The 18903-nt window shown below is 60.5% G+C and overlaps 1 protein-coding gene across 4 annotated transcripts in view; it reads left to right on the top strand.

Annotated features, from left to right (window-relative positions):
• Window positions 1-17002, top strand: part of TRABD2B (TraB domain containing 2B) — a 205450-nt gene extending 188448 nt beyond the window's left edge. For 2 of the 4 annotated variants that reach the window (XM_041738386.1, XM_041738384.1), the window contains exons 5-7: window positions 5097-5187; window positions 8189-8461; window positions 16532-16884. In XM_041738386.1, the coding sequence (XP_041594320.1) occupies window positions 5097-5187; window positions 8189-8461; window positions 16532-16739 (572 nt within the window). In that variant the 3' untranslated portion in view covers window positions 16740-16884. Of the gene's footprint in view, window positions 1-5096; window positions 5188-8188; window positions 8462-8646; window positions 8806-16531 lie in introns of those variants that run through there. The other 2 variants (XM_041738385.1, XM_041738387.1) reach the window with 2 other exon arrangements.
• Window positions 17003-18903: the final 1901 nt, after the last annotated feature.

The raw sequence follows: 18903 nt of genomic DNA, 5'->3' as shown, positions 1-18903 counted from the left end.
ACACTAAGACTTCAGAGCAAATGTACCAGAGCGAGCAGTGACCTAGGACATTGCTGGAGAGGACTCGGAGCGTCCTGCCAGTGGTGCCACCCACGCACGGCCTTTCCACTCTCTCTGAGCTCTAGCGCCCTGGTCTGTAAACTGCGGTGCCACGAGGATGAAGTGGGATGACATGTGAGGTGTGCCACGTACCCAGGAGATTCCCAGAGCTTGTGTTGAGGTGATCTGGTGATGGACTCCTAGAGGTGGGAAGGCCCATGAGACCAACTGAGGCACAGAGAGGTGAAGGAAACTGCCGGAGGTCACACAGCCAGGAGGCTGTTGAGCCAGGTTCTCAGTCCTGACCCCAGAATAGGGTTCTGTGCTCCGCTCTCCCCCGCCTCCACGGGGAGGGTGCTGTGGCCAGCTGACGGGTAGAGGCTAGCTCCAGCCTCTGCTCTTTTGTGGGCCCGTTGCCCTGGCACACAGCTGCTTACACCTGGAAGAAGGGGAGCCTTGTCTCTGCACCAGGACATCAGGAGGCTGTGCCCACTCAGCACAGGACACCTCCCGTTTGCATAGGAATGTCCTTAGGTGGTACCCTGGCTTGTGGGATGGGAGACAACCAGCAAACCAGTCCCACCATTTGTAAGACCAATAATCCCCCTCCTCCCGGCCTGCCCGACCCCACCCATCCTGGGAGTCCTGGCTACACGAGGCCCTCCTCCAGGAAGCCTTCCGTGATATCCTCGGTAGACTGGTCTTTCTGCTGCTGTGCCCCAGTTTTCATTTCTGGGTTCTTTGTCTCTTCTCTCTTCTTTCTTTCTCTCTCCTTCCCTCTCTATCTCTGTCTCTTAGTATCTCTACCCTGTTTTTGTCTTTTCCTATTTCTCGCTTTGTGTTTCAGTGTCTCTCCCCTCTCTCCCTCATGCCATCTCTGTGTCCCCCAGCCCCTCTCCCCTCCTCGCCTCTGTCTGTCTTCTCTCTGTTTCTCTGTGTCCTGGCATTCTCTTCCTCTGCCTGGCTCTCCCTGGGAGTGTCCCTCTTCTCTCTTGGGCCCTCTGTTGTCCCGTCTCCTCTACTCTCTGTCCCTGTGGCTCTGTGCGCCCTGCCCCTTGCTCTCCTCTCTCTCTGCCCTCCTCTCCCCATGCATGTAGCCTCAGCAGATGAAATGGAACATGCCTTCCTGCAGAGAGCTGGCCAGAAAACAGCCATCAGTACTGGAAAGGAGGTGCTGCGCAGTGGCCAGGAGACCCCAGGAGCCTGGGCAAGCCTGCAGGCTAAGCCCCAACACTGTGGGGCCCCTCTGGAAACTTTCCATCCCTTTCCTCCAGGCTCCAGGATGGGCGTGGTGACTTTTTCAGGATTTGTGACCTTGGAGGCAAGCCTAGACCCTGTCTGCCAGCCCCTGGGGACAGCATGCACCGGGCCCTGACTTGGGCTGGTGGGAGGCCCAAGCTCCAGGATCGGTGGAATCTGCAGGAGCATCACCAGGAGGTGGGGCGGGGGCTACAAGGGAAGTGGATCTGCGAGCACAAGCCTTCTGGGGATAGGATGAGATCACGGCAAGGATGTGGAGTAACAGGTCTTGTCACTCATTCATTCAACAAACACATTAAGCCACCGCTGTGTGCCAGACATGGGGCCAAGGATGAATCAGACGGGGCTCCTCCCTTCGAGCGGCTTGTTGGGAACATCCTGACGGGCATCTCGGGGGTAGGAAGATCATTCCCGCTGCAGAGAGAAAACAGGGAAGAGCATGTGCGCAGTGACTCAGAAGCTGATGGTGCCCTGGGCTGGTCAAGCACGGTTAGGGGGAGAAATCGGGGCCTTCAGTCACTGATTGGGCGAGGAGGAGGGGAGAGACAAGACAGGGCCCATCTGACTTGGATAACCGAGCCAGTTGAGACACATGCTAGGAGGGGAGGGTGAGCTGGATTCTGTAGGCTCTGGAGGATGTCAGGTGGAGACGTCCAATGGGCTGCCCGACAAAAGGTCTGGGCCGGGGCAGTAGCTCCAGAGTGGTCCGTGCTGTATGGTAATTGAAGCCACATGGATAGACAGTTTGTCCACAGCCTGTGAGGGAGCAGAAGGCTACGGACAGGGTTCTGGGGGCCCCACGTTCACAGGGCAGAAGGAGGAACCCACCAAGAAGGGGCCTCGGGCCAGTGAGAGGGCTATGAAGAGAAGCGGGACAGCACGGGGTCGTGGGGGCCGGTGCAGGAGGGCGGCGGCCGGGCGGGGACATGGGCTCAGGCCGTCCTGGGGCATGGGCTGCAGGGGAGGGCACCCCCCAGTCAGGCAGGAGCCCCATCTGCCCTGACGGCCTCTCCCTGCCCACAGGCAAGGCAGTGAAGGTGGGTGAAGACCAGGACAGCTGGGGCCTGAGAAAACCCTTCTGATCCCTTCCAACTTCTCGAAGCATCTCAAGTCTTCTGTTCGGGGTCCTGAGCTGCACAGTAAGAGCCCGGAGCTGCTGAGGCTTGATGGGTGCCGAGGGGCCCCCGGATGGCTGTCCGGCAACGCTGGGACCCAGTTGGAGCTCTGGCGGCTGGGCCCTTCCACACAGCGCCTCCAGAGCATCGGGAACCTTCCTTGCAGAGTAGTCACACAGCCTCAGCAAACAGTCACTGCGCTGCCCCCTCCATCCCCCCGGGGGCTCCTGAGATCTGCAGGCAGATGCCGCAGCCTGTGCAGGGTCTCCAGGGAGGCAGGGAAGGAACTGCCTTGGCTGCCAGGACTGAGTTCCAAGAACGGCCAGCAGGGCGCTCGTGCCACCTGTGTGCCTGGGTCCCCCCAGCTAGTCACACTCCGGGCAGGGCTCTGCGGTCCCTCCTGGCCAAAGACTGGCTTAGCTCGTCACCTGAGTGCACACTGGGCTTTTCCAAAGGACAGCCACTCCCCCTGCCTTGTTAGGACCCTACAGCCCTCCAAAGGGATGGATGCCCGTGTGACACTCAGGAAAACTGGGGCTGGGGGCAGGGAAGCCACTCGCTCAGCAGGCTCACAGCCATGGCAGGAGCTTGGGCCTCTATCCCCACCAGGACCCGGTGGAGGCCGGAGCCCTGGGAGGGCATGGGTGTCTCCTGCAGTCAGCTTCCCAAATGAGCCTCACTTATCCCCTAGCCCTCCCCCTGCTGCTCCCCTGTCACAACACCACCCACCCTGTACCCAACTCTCATTGTCACCGGGCTGATTCTCACCCCACCCTTCAGCTATCACTGCCTCCTCCAGGAAGTCTTCCCTGACTTGAGGTTGTGTTTCCCTTGGCAACGTCCTTACTTAGCCCAGATCAAGACCTTGATTCTGAGACTGAGTGCCTGGAACCTGCCCGTCGCTTCACCACTGGCTCACACAGGATGTGCACTCGTTCGGCCTCTGTCAGATGACTGAACTGAATAGGTACAGAAAGGGAGAAAGGGAAGCAGGGCAGAGAGTACATCTTCGTAGGGGTCTTTGGAGTCAAACAAAAGCCATGGATCCCTTCCTGTACACAGAGACATCGAGAGCATTTGAGCCTCATGGGCTTGCCGGGTGGGCCCTGGACTAGAACCCGGGTCTCTCATTCCCAGGCCCACAGCCTTCCGCAGCGATCCCCAGGTGGAGTCGGGCCGTGGCCAGGCAGCGTAAGGGAGCCCAAGCCAGCCCAGAGGTGTGCAGGGGGCCTGGGGTGCTGCAGGCCCCTCCCTCGGACCCCGGGCTCCCCCTGCCTCCCAGCCTCACCCCCACCCAGGCTGGAACCTCTGGTTCCCACACAGCTTGTCCACCCTCCGTTCTCCTCAGACCTCCCTGGGGCTGTCAGCGTGCTGACCTTGCGGCACCCCCACCTGTCACCACCTGTCATAGGCGATTAGAGTAACGGGATGGGATTTTCCCCCAGGTTCTGGGATGGATGGGGCGCCGAGGGGAACGGCCGTCTGAGCAAGGGGGGGTCGCAGGGTGGCAGGCTGCTAGGAGGCCACCAGCGGCCCCTGCCACTCTGCCTGCAGCCTACAGGTGGGGAGACTGAGGCCTAGCGAGGAGGAGGGGCTTGCCGGGCTGAGGCCCCCCAGCAGGTCCCGCCTCCAGGGACTCCTCCTGCCCAGAGCCCAGGAGGGTCTCTGCTGTGTTCCCAGACTTCAGGCCTGCGTCCTGCTGAAGGACGGTGATTTCTGGGATCGTCTGGGGCTGTGCATCTCTGCAATCTGAGCCACCAGCACAGGGCAGCCACAGAGCGAATGCATCATAAACATGTGTTGAATGAATGATTGATGGCTCGGGGTGAGATGAAGAACGCCCCCCCAGCAGGGGCCACCCCTGTCTGTGCAGCTCCGGCTTCACATCTCCTCTGGGTCACTGCTGCTGTCTGCTGGACCCTGCGGCCGGCGCAACCATGCACTGCTCTCTTTCCCCGGAATCGTACAGCTCACGGATCTTCCGGGCCACCCAGGGGCCTGGGTTGTTATGTGTGGTCCATCCACATTGGATAGAAGGTGAACAAATGAATCCATGAAGGCCCAGGTCCAGCCGGCGTGTACAGGGTAGTGGTCTCTGCCTTGTGGGGCCTGGTGGGGAGACAGACGTGGACACCGGAACCCAGCCCCGTGCTAAGGAAGGGAGCCTCGAGCTGTGGCGAGATGAGCCACGGAGCTCTTGAGGGCTGGAGGGCTTCTTGGAGGAGGTTTTCCCAGAGCTGGGCCAATGACCCCTGTTGGCTGTTTCTTTTTGTTGTTTGTCTTAATTCGCTTCGTTTTTCTGGTATAAAAGTGCGTGTGGCCCAGCTGGAGAGACTGTGCTGCGGCTGGGTCATCACAGTCTGGGGCTGGGTCAGCCTAATGGTACAAGCCGCAGTGATGCCACCTGAAACACTTGTGAACCTTTGCCACAGGCCAGCTGCCGTCCCCGCGGTCCTCCAGCCCCACAGGCTGCCACTACCATCATTCCCACTTCACAGAGGGGAAGGGGACGCACAAACCGGGGCCAGGGGAGGGACAATGGGTAGGCAGCAGAGCCTACGCAGGGAGCAGCAGGATGGCTTCCAGATACATTGTACCGCCTTTGGTATGGGTCACCGAGGCTGTCCCCAGCCACTGGTGGCTTGGCATGTGGCTGAGCCCTCTCCGTCTCTTGTGTTCCAGGTCATTTTCTGGGAAACAACACAGTCATCGACGTCCTTCGGCAGGCAGGGCTGGAGGTGGAGCACACACCTGCGGGGCAGACCATCCACAGGTAAGCAGCTGGGCACCTGGGGCCACGGGCCTGGCTCACCTGCTGCCACCATCCACAAACCACACCTGACCCCGTGCTGCATGGCTGGGCTGCATCCTGTCTTCCTGCTCAGGCCTGCAGGGCACGTTGTGAAGAAGCCCTGTAGGGACCTGCTTTGCCCAGGCGGCCGGGAGTGGAGGGGCTGGGCTGGAGGTGAGGGGCCCAGGAAGGAAGCTGCCCTGCGTTCTTGGTTGGGGGTTGGGGCCGTGGGAATGGGAGAGTCATCAGATTCTGAGAGATGCTCAGGATGTAGAGCCTGGTGAGCGGGTGGGGTGGGAGGGCTCTGCAGAACACCTGGGGTGCTGCCCAGTGCCCAGAGAACGGGGGAGGGAGGGATGCCCAGCCTCTCCCATACCTGGTCCTCACCTTTCTCTGACCACACCTCCTGGCTGGGCCCTCCTACCCTGCTTTCCCACCAGGGCACACCTACTCCTCTTAGCCATCAGTCATCTGAGGGGTTCCCGTCCCCACCCTGGGCTGGGGCCCTACACTGAGGGCAGGGCCCAGCTGGGTCCACAGTGCCAGGGCAGGCATGACAGGGTGTCAGCACATGCTGGGCAGCTCCGGGAGCGGGGGTAATGGCAGGGTCCTCGAATGTGGGGGTTCCATGCAGCCCGCGCTCCAACCGTAAGGCAAGAATCTCTTTCACTAGCCCACAGAGGTGACCACAGTATAGTTTCAGCCATTGTCTCTGACATTACATGAGCCAGAGTCAGAAAGAAGCTTGAACAATCACAGCGAATATTCACTGATGGTTCACCGTACTCCAGGCTCTAAGCATTTTTAGCTAGTTAGATCCTCACAACAGCTCCATGAGGTGGGAACTATGAGTGTCCCCATCTGAAAATTGATGAACTTGAGGCCCAGAGAGGTAAAGTCACTTGCAGAAGGACACACAGCTCACATATATGGCGGTCTGGCCCTAGAGCCTCCTTAAGCCCTAACCAGTCCCCGCCCCCTCTCTGGGGATGTGCGTGCTCAGGAACGACTGAGGCTTTGCTCCTTGCTCTGCAGAGATGAGGCTTGCCCCCCATGCCTGCCAGGAGCTTGGAGCCTCTGGTCTCCTAGCCCTGGGCCATTGCTCTCCGCTGTCTCTGGCGCTTCTAGAGGAACTTAAATCTCCCTCACATTGGACTCCTTCCTCTTCTGAGTCAACCTGATGAGACCATTCTTCCTGAATAGTTGAGTGCAGCACAAAGCAGTCTGCCCTGGGCCAGAGCAGGGGTGTGTTGGAGGAGTGAGGGACCCAAGGCAGCATCAGGGACAAGGGCATTCCTCATGCTCCCCTTCACAGCCCCAAGGACTTCATCTTGAAGCCCATTGTGTCTGTCCAGGCCAGGCGGGGTGGGCAGACGGGCAGGTGAGGCTGCCTGGGCTCCTATTCATCTGAGAGGAAGGCCGCCCCCCTGCCCGGCCCTGCTCTGAGAGCTCTCAGCCTGAGCCTCCAGCACACGCTGAAATCCTGCGGGTGGGGCCAGGGGCAGGGATGCTGAGGAGGCCCCAACAATAAAAGCCATCATCGGCCACAGGTGCTTCCTGGATCCATCTTTTTGTCTGCCTGTTTTGAATTATCTCCCTAGCAGCTGCAACATCTCCTGGACCCTGGGAATCTGGGGTTGCTGTGGGGGCTGGGGACGGGCAGGCTCAGCTGATGGCCTTCCCTCCTTCAAGGAGAGAGAAGCCCCTCACCCCATGTGCACACGGGAGTGGAGGACGAGGAGGACTGGCTGCATGCCGCCTCGGGTGCCACCGCACCTGTATGGTTCCCCGCACCACGTCCAGCCTTCCTCGGGGTCTCATGTCCTCCAGGGAAAGTGTGTCCAGGCCACAGAAAGGAAAGAAGAAGAGGGACAGGAGCAGAGGATGTCCCCAGGCCAGGAGACCTGTGTACGTGACACTGTATGGAATGTGAATTGCACAAACACACACCTAATCAGTGCTCCCGTGCCCACCCAGCCAAGTCCCTTTACTTGCAGGCCGACGTTAAAGAAATGCTCACTATGTGCCAGGCACTGTGTTAAGACCTCGTGTCCTTCATCCTCGTGACAAGCTTATGAAGTAGGTGGTGGTATGACTACTGCCGGCGTTGAGCTCCCTGTTGCTCAGGGCGACCATGGCACCTGCCCTGGGCCATGCAGCCTGCAAGCTGCAGAGCCAGGATGCGAACCCACGTCCATCTACCTCCCACCCGAACTTTCACGGGCTTCTTGCTGCCGGGCCTCCCCAGAAAGGTGTTCAGGAAGTTGATGTTAAACGCACGGATGGGTGGTGGTTGGATGAATGATACACGCGACCACATCCATACTTAATGATATTGAATTAGTGATGTAAGTTCCTAAAACATTTCGGCTGCTGACTGTTCTCCGGTCACTGTGGCAAGGGCTTTGCATGTAGTAACTCAGGAAACGCTCCTGATGCCCCCCGGAAGTGCAGGCTGTGGCATCCCCATTTTGCAGAGCAGGAGGGAGGCACGCACAGTTAGGTCACTTGCCCCAAGTTGCTCAGCCAGTGTGTGGGATGAAAGACCCTGACGGAGGTCAGATATGTCCCCCCAGAGACCTGCCTGTGGCTCGCTCCCTCCCCTCCCAGAGTCTGGGCACGAATGTCACCCGGTAGTGACCAGACCCCTCCTGCCTGGCACCCTGCACCCCCACACTCCCTCTCCTGCTTCTCCTGCCCTCCGCAGGGGCTCTCAGCATCTGCCACCCTCACTGTCCATCTTCCACTTCGGAGGACAGGAACCTGGTTTGGTTACTGCTTTTGCCCAATTGCTAGAAGAGTGCCCGGCGCCTGGAGTCCCTCAGTGGGAGGACTCAGAGCTCCATCTCTCAACACTCGACTTGATTTTCCTGGGGCACCCGGCACCCTCTCCTGCGGCGACAGCCTTCCCACCGGGTGGCTTCCGTGTCGCACGTGAGTGCCCAGCCCACAGTGCACCTCACGTGCTCTTGTTCCTCCCCAGCCCCGCCACCCGGAGCCCTGCACCCCCACCCGAGGGGACCTCGGCCAGCCCGGCCCCAGCCACCCCCGCCGCCGCCGCTGTCCCCACCGTGCCGTCGACGACCCCCACTGTCCCGCCCGAGGAGGAGGACCCGGCCCTGTCCCCACACCTCCTGCTCCCTGACAGCCTCAGCCAGCTGGAGGAGTTTGGGCGGCAGAAGAAGTGGCACAAGCGGCAGAACAAGCAGCAGCGGCCGCGGCAGTTCAATGACCTGTGGGTCCGCCTCGAGGACAGGTGAGCGGGTGCAGTGGGCCTGTCGGGGCTGGAGGCCTCTCCCAGCCGCCCCCCACCGGGCCCGGGCCCCCTGCCCTCCGCGGGCCCAGCTCCAGGGGAAGTGGGCCAACCAGGTACTTGAGCAGAAACTTCCAGCATAGCTTGACCGCACCCCTTCACAAAGGCCCCTCCCGTTCCTCCTGCAGGGTTTGCAGAGCATGCTCGCATCTGATTTTTCATTTTTGTTCTCAAAATGAAAGCAAGTACATTTTTTTCCATTTCGAAAGGTAAGAGAATAGAAAGTTCACTCAGGTGCACTGGACAAAAGTCTGCTTTGCCTTTAGCTTCCCCGGATGCACCTGGGGCCAAAGCAGGCTGTGTCTGCCCCCCCCCCCCCCCCCCCCGGGGCCAGAAGGTGGCACTAGGAGAGCACAGAGCAGGCTGGCTACATCGGAAGGGTGTGAGCTCCCTGACTCCAGAGGTCTGAGTGGCTGACCCCCGGGCAGGGAGGGTGCAGAAAGAAGGCTGGTGATGACCTTCATGCTTGGGCCTCACCTCGGCAGCACGTGGGGGATCTACGGTGAGCGATGTTGAGAGTGGGCATGTGCAGAGATCATCCTACTGTGCCGATACCTGTCTGTCCCCTTCCTATGTGCACCTGCCACCCCTTGTGCCACCCTCTCAACCTGTCTGTCACCAAAGCTCCTGCTGTAACCAAGATGCCATCTCCCAGCTTCTGCCGGCAGGGCCATCAGTACAAAACAGTCTCCCTCAATTCCACTTCGGGGTAGGAATCCCCGTGCTTAGTGAACAGTGTCACCAGAACAGCCAGGGTGTCCCAGGGAGTGACCTCGTGTCCCAGCAGTAGGCCCGTGGAAACTCGGAGTCAGAACCCTGAATATTATCATCTGGGTTTTCGTCAGCATCCCCAGAAAGAATCATCTGGGGTACTTGTAAACGAGCGGCCAGGCCCCACTGCAGACCTCGTAAATGTGACCCTGCCCTGCACTGGCCTGGGAAGCCGTGTGTTGAGTCCGCCCTTGGGTTGAATGTGCACTAGAGAGTCGTCTCAGCGGCTTTGGGAGATGTGAAGCCAGTTCTGCGTTTACGGGCTGGGGGTGTGGGGGTATCTGTCCAGGGTCACTCAAGCCACCAGGGGCTGCCTCCTGCCCCATGGATTTCACGGTCCTCCTGTGGCCAGGTCTCTGAGTCAATGACAAAAAGCTGACATAGTGCAGTCCACTCTCCTAAGGTTTGGGATGTGTGCTATTCTAAAAAGACTTCCAGCAAATAGGAGTGGAGCCCATTGCTCCTTTGGGCTTTGGTTTCAAAGCATCTGCCTTGGGTTCCCGGGAAATGGACTTCTGTGGAGCCCAGGCCAGCCTGGCCGGCCCAAGGCAGAGGCACCGCCGTAGCTACCTGAGCTGTGACATATTTGGGTCCCATGCCCAGCACAGGCCACCCCCTCCAAGCCGGGAGCAGAGGCATGCAGTCACGTCAGAGAGCCACTTCAGTGTTGGGGAGGGCCTGCGGGCTGCGGGGGGAGCGGTGCCCGTGGAGGTGCTGGCAGCCCGTGAAGAGCCCCAGGAGGGTCACTCAGGACTCTCGTCAACCTGATGGGACAACCGTGGGCCTCAGCCAGCGGTGGGCCCGGCCCATGAGGTCACGGGAGGCTGGCTGTGGACTCCAGCAGCGAACTCCCAGCCCTAACCACTTCTGAAAGATAAATTTTGTCAAACAACTCCAAGCAGTTTCCTTTTCAGAACACGTAGCTCTGAAACAGAGCCTGGCTTCAGGAGAAGAAAATAGCTTTTCTTTGGCAAGAGGGAGCTCTTTCTCCAACCTAACAGGTAAATTGTGGTTGGATGGCTTTCTTCCATCTGGTTGGGTTGGAGAAGGAAGCTTCCACGGATGGGCACCCTGTCTGAGTTCTCGATGCTCCTCAGGGAAGCAGGCCCTGAGCTCCTCGAGAGGCCTAGGGAGGGCACAGCTTCTGTCATTCTGGAGGGACTCACCTGCCCCCCTGGGGTTTCCCAAGTTTCGGTTCTCTGAGAGGGAGCAGAGGAGAGCTCTCCGAGGAGCAACCCAAGGCCCATTTGTGGCCACTCTAGCCTTGGAGCCATGATTCCATTCCAAGTTTTCTCGTTTCCTTGCCCCCAAATCCTGCCGCAGCCATCCATCACCTCTCCAGCTTTTCCCTCTGCTGAGGGTGGGCACGAGAGCACATGGCTGAGCCCCCGCTCTGTGCCAGGCACCACAGCAGGCTCTTACGGCCCTCATGCCCCAGGGCCTGTCAATAGTCTCAGAAGTAAGTTTTGTTTGACAAACAAGGAAACTGAGGCCCAACAAGGTCAGGTAACTTGTCCAAGACCACACAGCAAGTGAGCTCTGGAGTCAGAGCCCCCACCCAGGTCTGACTAATGCTGAGGGTCACAGTTACCTGTGGCCACACAGATGCCCCTCCCGCCCCTGCCTCCAAGGGTCCCCTGCATCCTCACTGGCTGTGCCCCTTCTCTCTCTCCTACACCCCACAGCCCCCAGCCAGTGCTCCTGTCTTAGCACAGTTCCTCACTTGTGTTCCAAGGCCTGGAGGCCCTGGGCACCAGATCTGGGTTGGGCTTCTCTGGCCGCCAGGGGCCTCGCTGAGGGTTTGCTGACCGCATGCATGAGTGAGACAAGGCAGGAGAGAACCGGGGTGGAGGCCACAAGCGCCTGGCCAGGACACCGCCTGGAACAAGCCAACCTCCTTTTGCCCCTTGTTACCCAAGACAGAAACACAGAGGAAGCTTAGAGAAGCAGCAGCCCGTTGGCAGGGTGATTTATGAGGACCCGTGGAAAGGGCCAAGCGTGTGTCCTCAGACGGCTGTGTAGCAACAGCACAGAGCTCTCAGGGAGCCCCACATCTGAGGGCCAGTCAGGGGGCGGCAGGACAGGGCTCCTTCCCAGGTCACGAGACGTGAGACTTATGACCATCCTCTGTCTCTCTTTTTGTGCAGTTAGGGCCTTGACCGGTCTCTGAAGGTCACGCCAGCCCTGCTGCTCTCTCAGAGCACAGCTGGGGTGTGTGTGCATGTGATGGGGGCAGAGGGCTGGAGAGACCGGGGAGCAGCGTGCTGGGCCAGCAGGACAGAAACAGTCTCGAGGAGGCAGGTGCAGGAAGAGAGCTCCTTCCGAGGGCTGGGCATGGCCGGCAGCAAGGCACAGGTTGGCGGCAGTCTGGACAGACCCCGGGCCTTGTGGGTGCTCCGTGCAGGGGTGGGGGTGGGGGCACATACACAGTATGTCATTGTCCTCTGGGCCTCCCATTCCCCGAGGTTTGAGCAGATGTCCGGGGCCCCCTCGAAGGGGAAGAAACACCGCGTTCCACCCCCTGGGCCCCCGCGTGGGCTCTGCACACCTCTCGCTGGCCTGTTCATCCTGCCTGAGGCTCCCCAGCTCGTTTCTCCTGGCAGAGCCAGACCTTCTAGGAGGGCCCGGCGTGCTCAGCGTCTATGTGTGAGGCCAGAATGCCCTGAGACAGAGCTAGACGATACCCCGTGAGACATGGGAAACAGGACCGCTCCGAGAATGAAGGCACAGCAGATGCAGGCAGAGTAGGCCTCAGACCCCAGCCCTCCCTGGTGCTCACTCTGATGCCTGGAGAATAAACGAGGGTGCACACGTAGTGCTGCACTGGTAGGTGGCCCTGGTGACCCTTGGTGGCAGTGGTCTCCAGAGTTGCTGGGGAGGCTTGCTCTGGTCTGAGATGCTGTCGCCCCCGCCTCGCAGGTGCTGCTCATGGGCCCTTAGCCTGTCTTAGGCTTCGAGCCTTGAAAGAGCCCCTGGGGAGGGGGAGCTTCTGGGTCCCACGGTGAGAGCCGGGGGGACAGAGCCTGAGAGGCCTAGATCATGGCCGGGCAGAGACAGCTCCCCGGCCCAGTGTGGCTGGAGGAGTCCTGGAGCCCCAGCCAGCGTTCCGGTGCCTTCGAAGGAATTGGTCAGCCAGGGCTGCGGGGATCAGGAGGGCCTCCCCGGTGGAGAAGGCCGTGAGGCTAAAGGCACAGAGGTAGGCGTGGGCCTCAGACATGGGGACATCGGGCTGCAGGCGGGCCTGTCGCCTCAGATCTCCGTGGCCTCTGGCCCGCTTGGCTCAGAGAGGCCGAGGCCAGACCAGACCTGCAGCGGGTCTCCTCCAGCCGACCGCACCAAGAGCTGCACCCCGGGCATCAGGACCACCCGCCAGCCGGGCCCTGCATGCCCAAGCCCCCTCTCCACTCCATCCTCCGCGACCCCGGGCACCCAGCTGTTGGAGACCCTCTAGGTGCAGAGCGGCCTGCGGGCTCCAGGAAGCCCCTGGAGGGCCTCAGTGGGCTGACAGCCGACACTGTGTCAAGCCCCAGCCCGCCTTCCCCGGGCCGTACACCTTGGGCCTCTGCCTGAGATCTCCCTCTGGCTTCGGCTGCCAGGAAACATTTTAAAATGCAGGGGTCTGCTTCTGCTCCTTCCTTGTACAGGCGGGGAAACCGAGGCCGAGAAGGCAGGACTCGCCCCAAAGGCACAGCAAACAGGGACACAGGGCATGCTAGAACGGGGCTCCAGCCTTCCACCCAGGCGGCGAGGCTCGTCCCCGTGCGAGGGGCCCAGCTGGCTGGGCGCAGACTCGGCCCGAGGTGCCAGCCGCCCGCGGAGCCTGGGAACACTCAGTGTTTGCTTTGGCTTTGAGGCCACTTTGCCAGGAGACGGTTTCCCCCGTATGTGCCTGGGGGCGAGCGGGCGATCTGGACCCGGGGACTGAGCTTTGTGAGCAGAGGGGGCCGGGGAGGGGGGGGCACTTGGGAGGGCTTTCTGCCCACCCCACCCCATTTCCCTGGGACCCCTTCCAAGCAATAAAACCCCCGCTCAGGCTCCAAGGGGGGGGTTGGTGAGCATCTTTGGTTTTCAAAGTGTGAAAGCAAATGCCTTTGGGCTCTGTGCGAGACATAATTTTCATAAGTCCTACTTGATGGTCCCTCTGATGGCGGGGCTGGCTGCAGCCAACCTAGGCCCCGCTCTGGGCACCCCAGGCAGCCATTGCCTCTCTCTTGAGGCTGGGCCCCCCAGCCTCCTGGACTCTCAGGCTGGAAGGACAGGGCAGCCGCTGGGAAGGGTCCGCCATGGACTCTTTGTGTAGAGTTTGGAATGTCTCTCGTCGTTAGAAGAGAAAGGCAGGGAAGGGGCTCAGGCAGAGGCATGGGCACAGGCACCCCCCCCCCGCCCCTGCAGCCAAATGGGCCTCGCCTCCCACCCTGGGGAGCCTCCACACACAGGTTTTCCAGGTCTCAGCAGGAAGCGCTAGGCTGCACCCTGGTGCCCTCTGACGGGTGTACATCTGTAGCCTGAGCCCCTGCACCTGTCCCTTCATCCCAGAAATGGGGAAAATGAGGTAACGTGTACAGGAGCAGTGTCTGCTGGCTCCCAGGAGGCGGTTAGTGGGAGAGACACGGACATGGACAGTGATGCTAGCGAGAGCCAAAGCCTGCGGGGCTTGCTGCCGGGCCGGGCACTGCTCTCAGCACTTCTCACGCAGGACCCCATTCAAGCCTCGGATGCAGGAATAGGTATGACGCAGCTCCATCAGGGACACAAGTACAGGGTTTGTGGGAACCTTAATTCTCCCTGGAGGCCCTGGGGGAGGGGGACCCACCAAAGAGGCCTCCAAGGGAGAAGACATTGAGCCAGGTCTTCAAAGGCGGATTGGAAATGGCAGCAGGACCGGCAGTGTGACTGGACAGGGTGGTGTGTGCGGGCAGAGCCAGGAGAGGTGAGTCTGGCCGGCCCCAGGCTGTGGGGGGTCCCGGGTGCTCCACAGGCTGGTACGGGGTGGGGTGTCATCTGCCAGGCACTGTGGCTCATCGGGCGCAGTCCCAGCCACCTGGTGGCTTCTGTTCCACAGGCACAGTGTCCCCCCCGGGAGCATCCTTCCTCTGTCCATGGCGCGTGACATGCTCCCTCTCCTGATCGCTGCTTCTAAAGATAGAGGAACCCAGTACATGACAAGTGTAGGTGCCAGGTTGAGAAGAACCTCACGTGTGGCAGGTTCTTGTGGCTGAGCATGACCAGGAGTAGAGAACAAGGGACAGGCCAGGGAGCAAGGAGCTTCTCCCTGACTGGGGCATTTGGACACCCACTCGCAGAACAGAGGTCCCAGCCTGCTTGGAGGCAGGGGTGTGCATGGAGACCCCAGGCTCCCCCGTATACCCTCCCAGCCTGAGGCTGAGCCGGGCTGTGTGCGAGGCGTCTGGCCACCATGTCAAGGGGCTGGACCTTGGTGGTGATGAGTACAGAACTCCCACGGGTTGTGGCCATTGTTGATACCCTGTGCCTAGCACATGCAAGTGTGGCCCAAGGTAGAGGGGGGCCTCCAGGAACCCAGCGAGTGAGCCGCCTACTGGGGAGGGCCGTGTCCCACATGGAGGAGGCTGCCCAAGCACAGCACCCAGGGAGGGACGAGTTTGTGCCCGTGCAGCAGCTGCTAGCCAACACCTCTGTGTGCCTGGTTCAGATCCCAGCCTTCCTGTGAGTCCTAGAGCAAGTTACTCCACCTCTTCCTGCCTTGGTTTCCTCATCAGTAAAATGGGCATAAGAGGCGGACCTGCCTCATAGTGTTGCCATGAGGACGAGGGGTTAACATCTACTACGTGCTGGCGTAGAGCTGCCGCAGGCTGGGTTTGCTACTTCTCTGGCCACCAGGAGCACTCTCAGCACGTGCAAGGTAGACTCTGTCTTCAGGCTGACTGCTTTGTCACCTCTTCCAGGAGGCCTTCCCGGCCCTGCCCTGGACAGGGGCCCCTCTGTGTGTCCCCTGCCTGACTTCCCCTCCCACCTTTGCCCCTCTGCTCTGATGGGACTTGTCAGGTGCTCTGTCTGCATCTCCATCTGCCTCCTCCGCCCAGGGCTCTATGAGAGCCCACGGGGCCCAGCACCCTCCTGGAGCCTTCTACCCCCGAGGCCTCTTTGGATTATTCCCCTGTCCTTGTCTGTCCTTACCCCCTCTTCTTCGTCCCTGACCCTCTCTTTGTTGATCATGCCCTTCTCTCTTTCCAGGACTTGAGCCGGTCACTGGGTCCTGCACCCCACCTGGCCCCACCCTCTGCAGCTCTCCATGGCGCTGGGTGCTGTGCTCAGCCAGCAGGCTCTCCTGCACTCAATCTCCCTACTTCTCTGTCTCTCCCTCCCTCTTTCTCTCTTTCATAGGTTCTCTTGAGCCAACCATCCATTCCCTCCAAAACCGGACTCTTCTATTATGAGTTCATTGTGGCTTTCCCTCAGCCTGCCTGTGCTCACGTAGAGGGTGGCTGTCCCGGGTCTCCCGGGACCTGGGGCATTTAGCCTCCCTGAGCCCCGGCTCTCTCGTCTGGGGAAGGGGGGGTTGAGACCCACAGTGAAGGTTTGTTTTGAGGTCAGAGAGACGACGGTACCTGGGAGCCGTGATCAGGAGGGAGGGGACAGTGGAGGTGGCTGTGTAATTTGTTTCCTGTGGATTTCGGGCTGGGGCGGGGCGGGGCGGGGGTGAGGGATGGCAGGGGAGCACCTGCGCACACAAGTGCGGCCGACTGCCACAGGGGTGACCCAGGTCCAGTTCTTCCGCGGCCCTGACTGCCCGGGGGTGACCGGGCCAGCTCCTCCGTGGCGCCCTAGGTATTCCTGCCCCTGGGGCCCGTGTGAGGGGTAACACGGGCGCCTGGCCTCAGGGGCACAGTGGGTGGCGGCAGGGCTGGGGGGCGCTGGCTTCCGTGCCCAGCTCCCTGTCTCCACCCCGGTTTATAGGCACACAGATCCCCTAAGGCCTCCTTGAGCCCCAGGCCCGAGCCCAGGGCCAGGCTGTGGGCGTCACCCAGCCGCCCTCTGTCCCCCTGTCACGGGCCGCCCTCTGTCTCTCTGCCACCCAGCCGCCCTCTGTCCCCCCTGTCACCTGGCCATCCTCTGTCCCCCGTCACCTGGCCGCCCTCTGTCCCCCCGTCACCCGGCCGCCCTCTGTCCCCCCCGTCACCCGGCCGCCCTCTGTCCCCCCCCCCCCCCGTCACCCGGCCGCCCTCTCTCCCCCGTCACCGGCCACCCTCTGTGTCCCCGCAGCACCGCCGCGTCGCCGCCCCCGCCGCCCACGCCCAGCGCCCGACCGGCCGGGCCCCTGCAGCCCTCAGAGCCGCTCCAGCCGCGGGAGGAGCCGGCGCCCACCAGCCACTCAGCGCCCGGCCGCCTGCAGCGCGCCCCCGGCCTCCTCCGCGCCATCCTGGCCGGCGTCGCCGCCCCCCTCCTGCTGCACAGCCTCGGGCCTTCCTGACCCGCCGCGGAGGAGCCCAGGAGCCCAGGAGCCCAGGAGCCGCAGGGGACTGCGGCCGCCCCCACTGGCCCCGCTGCCACCGCCCGGTGCCTGGCCCTCGAGGGCGGTCCAGGCGGGATCCTTAGAACGGTAGAGCTTTACTGTACCCAGGTTACATCTTCTTTTTTGTAGAAGGATCTTAATTTCCCATAGTGCTATGGGGCTCTTTTGTAAAATACGTGTCCATATTAAAAAAGAAAAATGTATTTATTCTACCGATAAAACTATTTTTATGTGGCCTATGTTAACCCTTTAATTAGCCCCAACGCCAACCCAGGGAGTGAACCCAGGCTGCCAGGACGCCTGCAGCCTCAGGCAGACTGTGGCTTGGAGCTGGCTTGCTCCTAGACCAGCAGAAGCCTCCGTGGCTGGGTTTGGCTTCTCCCACCACGGGACCTCAGAGCCTGGGGCAGGCAGACAGGCTTAGCTTTTGTGAAGCTGGATCTGGGAGCCAGAGATGTGAACGGACGATCCTTCCTTCCCCTGGATGCATCCGAGGGCGGGAAGATACTTTAGGAAAGAATGCTGCTATTTCGAAAACCCTGAGTGTCTGTGAACTGGCCCTCCAGAGCTCTTGGTAAGTGTTTGGACCAAAGCAAGGGGGTAGGGGGCGCGGCTGGTACTGAGGGAGGTCATCCCCCAGCCCTCGGTGACAGATGGTTAAATTGAGATCCAAAGAGAGGAAAGTGGTTGCCCAAGGTCATGCAGCAAGTGGGAGACCCCGGGTGTGAATCCAGACCTCTCTGTTCTGGCTTCATTAATCTTCTATAAGCATGGCTTATCAAAGAGCCTGTTGAAGTCACAGCCAAACAGAGTGAGCTGGGCCAAAGGACAGGAGTGGGCACAGAAGGACAATTTTAGGGACAGGGGCTCTAGGAGTCGCATGGTAATAATCTTAATGTAAGCCACCGCTAGTCCAAAGCCTGCAGCGTGGCAGGCACTTTGCACACTCACTTTATCATTAATGCTCATGCTGTTCTGTGAGATGTGTCCCCATTTCACAGATGAGGAACTGAGCCCCCCCCCCCCCAAATAGATAAATGGACTTGTTCAAGGTCACCTAGCTGGGACGCAGCCCCAGGTCATTGTGATTCAGAAGCGATGCTCGTCCCCTGGACCATGTTTTCCCATGTTCTCTCCACCTGGGAAGCTCCAGGGAAGGCAGATCTCACCCAAATGGACCAGCACAGGCTCCTTGCTCCAGCCCAAGAGGCCACTGGGCCACAGTCCCTCATGTTGGTCCCTGTGAACGAAGGGCTCAGCCAGCAGCCTGTGCCACATAGTCCCATGCCCCAACTTGTCTATCTCGGAGCCGATGAGAGGCTTTCTTATCAAATCAGTGGCTGGCATCTGGGGCATCTGGGGAGGCAGAGCAGCCAAACGGAGGCAGGCAGGCAACTGAGACTCAGAGAGACTGACCCCACTCCTCTGCCTCCAAGGCCATAGCTGAGAAAGCAGAGAGTCCCGGCTGGCTGCCTCCTGGCCCTAAATCCTCACTGGCTGGCGGCTCATCAGTCACAGAGTTTTGAAACCCAACAGTCAAAAGGGCCCCTCATTTGACAGATAATGACAGAGAAATAATGAGGCCCAGAAAGGGGAGGCACCTCCCCAAGGCCACACAGCTGGGCAGGTCTGCTGACTCCCAGCCCAGTGCTCCACAGCATCAGCACGCCGTGGGTTTCCCTGGCAGACCTGGCACTGGCTGATTGGACCCAATGCCACTGTGCCCAGCCCAGCAGCTGTCTCCCTTCTGAGACAGAACTCTGGGCGGCTCTGGATGGTCAGAGGTCCTGCGAGCATCTTGGCCGGCAGCTAAATTCTTTTCATCACAGCCCTGGATGGACATGTTTGAGCTTGAGACCTGGCAGGAGCCCTGAGATCTGTTCAGAGGGTCCAGCCAGCCCCATGGGCATCACGTTGTAAACTGAACTTGACCCCAACCAGGGCTGGAGTCCGTTTATCTTTGGCAGAGATGTGACTTCCTATTTCTGAGTGGGAAGGGGCTTAGCTGACTTATAAAGCAGGCTCAGAAGGCCTGTTGGACATCAAACAGATCGTGTGGAGCACTCTGTGGATGAGATAAGTGTCAAGGAATTAGAAGCACATAGGCCAGATTTCTCTCTGT

This window comes from Vulpes lagopus, chromosome 23, assembly GCF_018345385.1.
Source record: "Vulpes lagopus strain Blue_001 chromosome 23, ASM1834538v1, whole genome shotgun sequence".
Taxonomy (NCBI): Eukaryota; Metazoa; Chordata; class Mammalia; order Carnivora; family Canidae; genus Vulpes; species Vulpes lagopus.
Note: the sequence above shows the minus strand (reverse complement) of the source record. Positions and strands in the feature narration are given on the sequence as shown.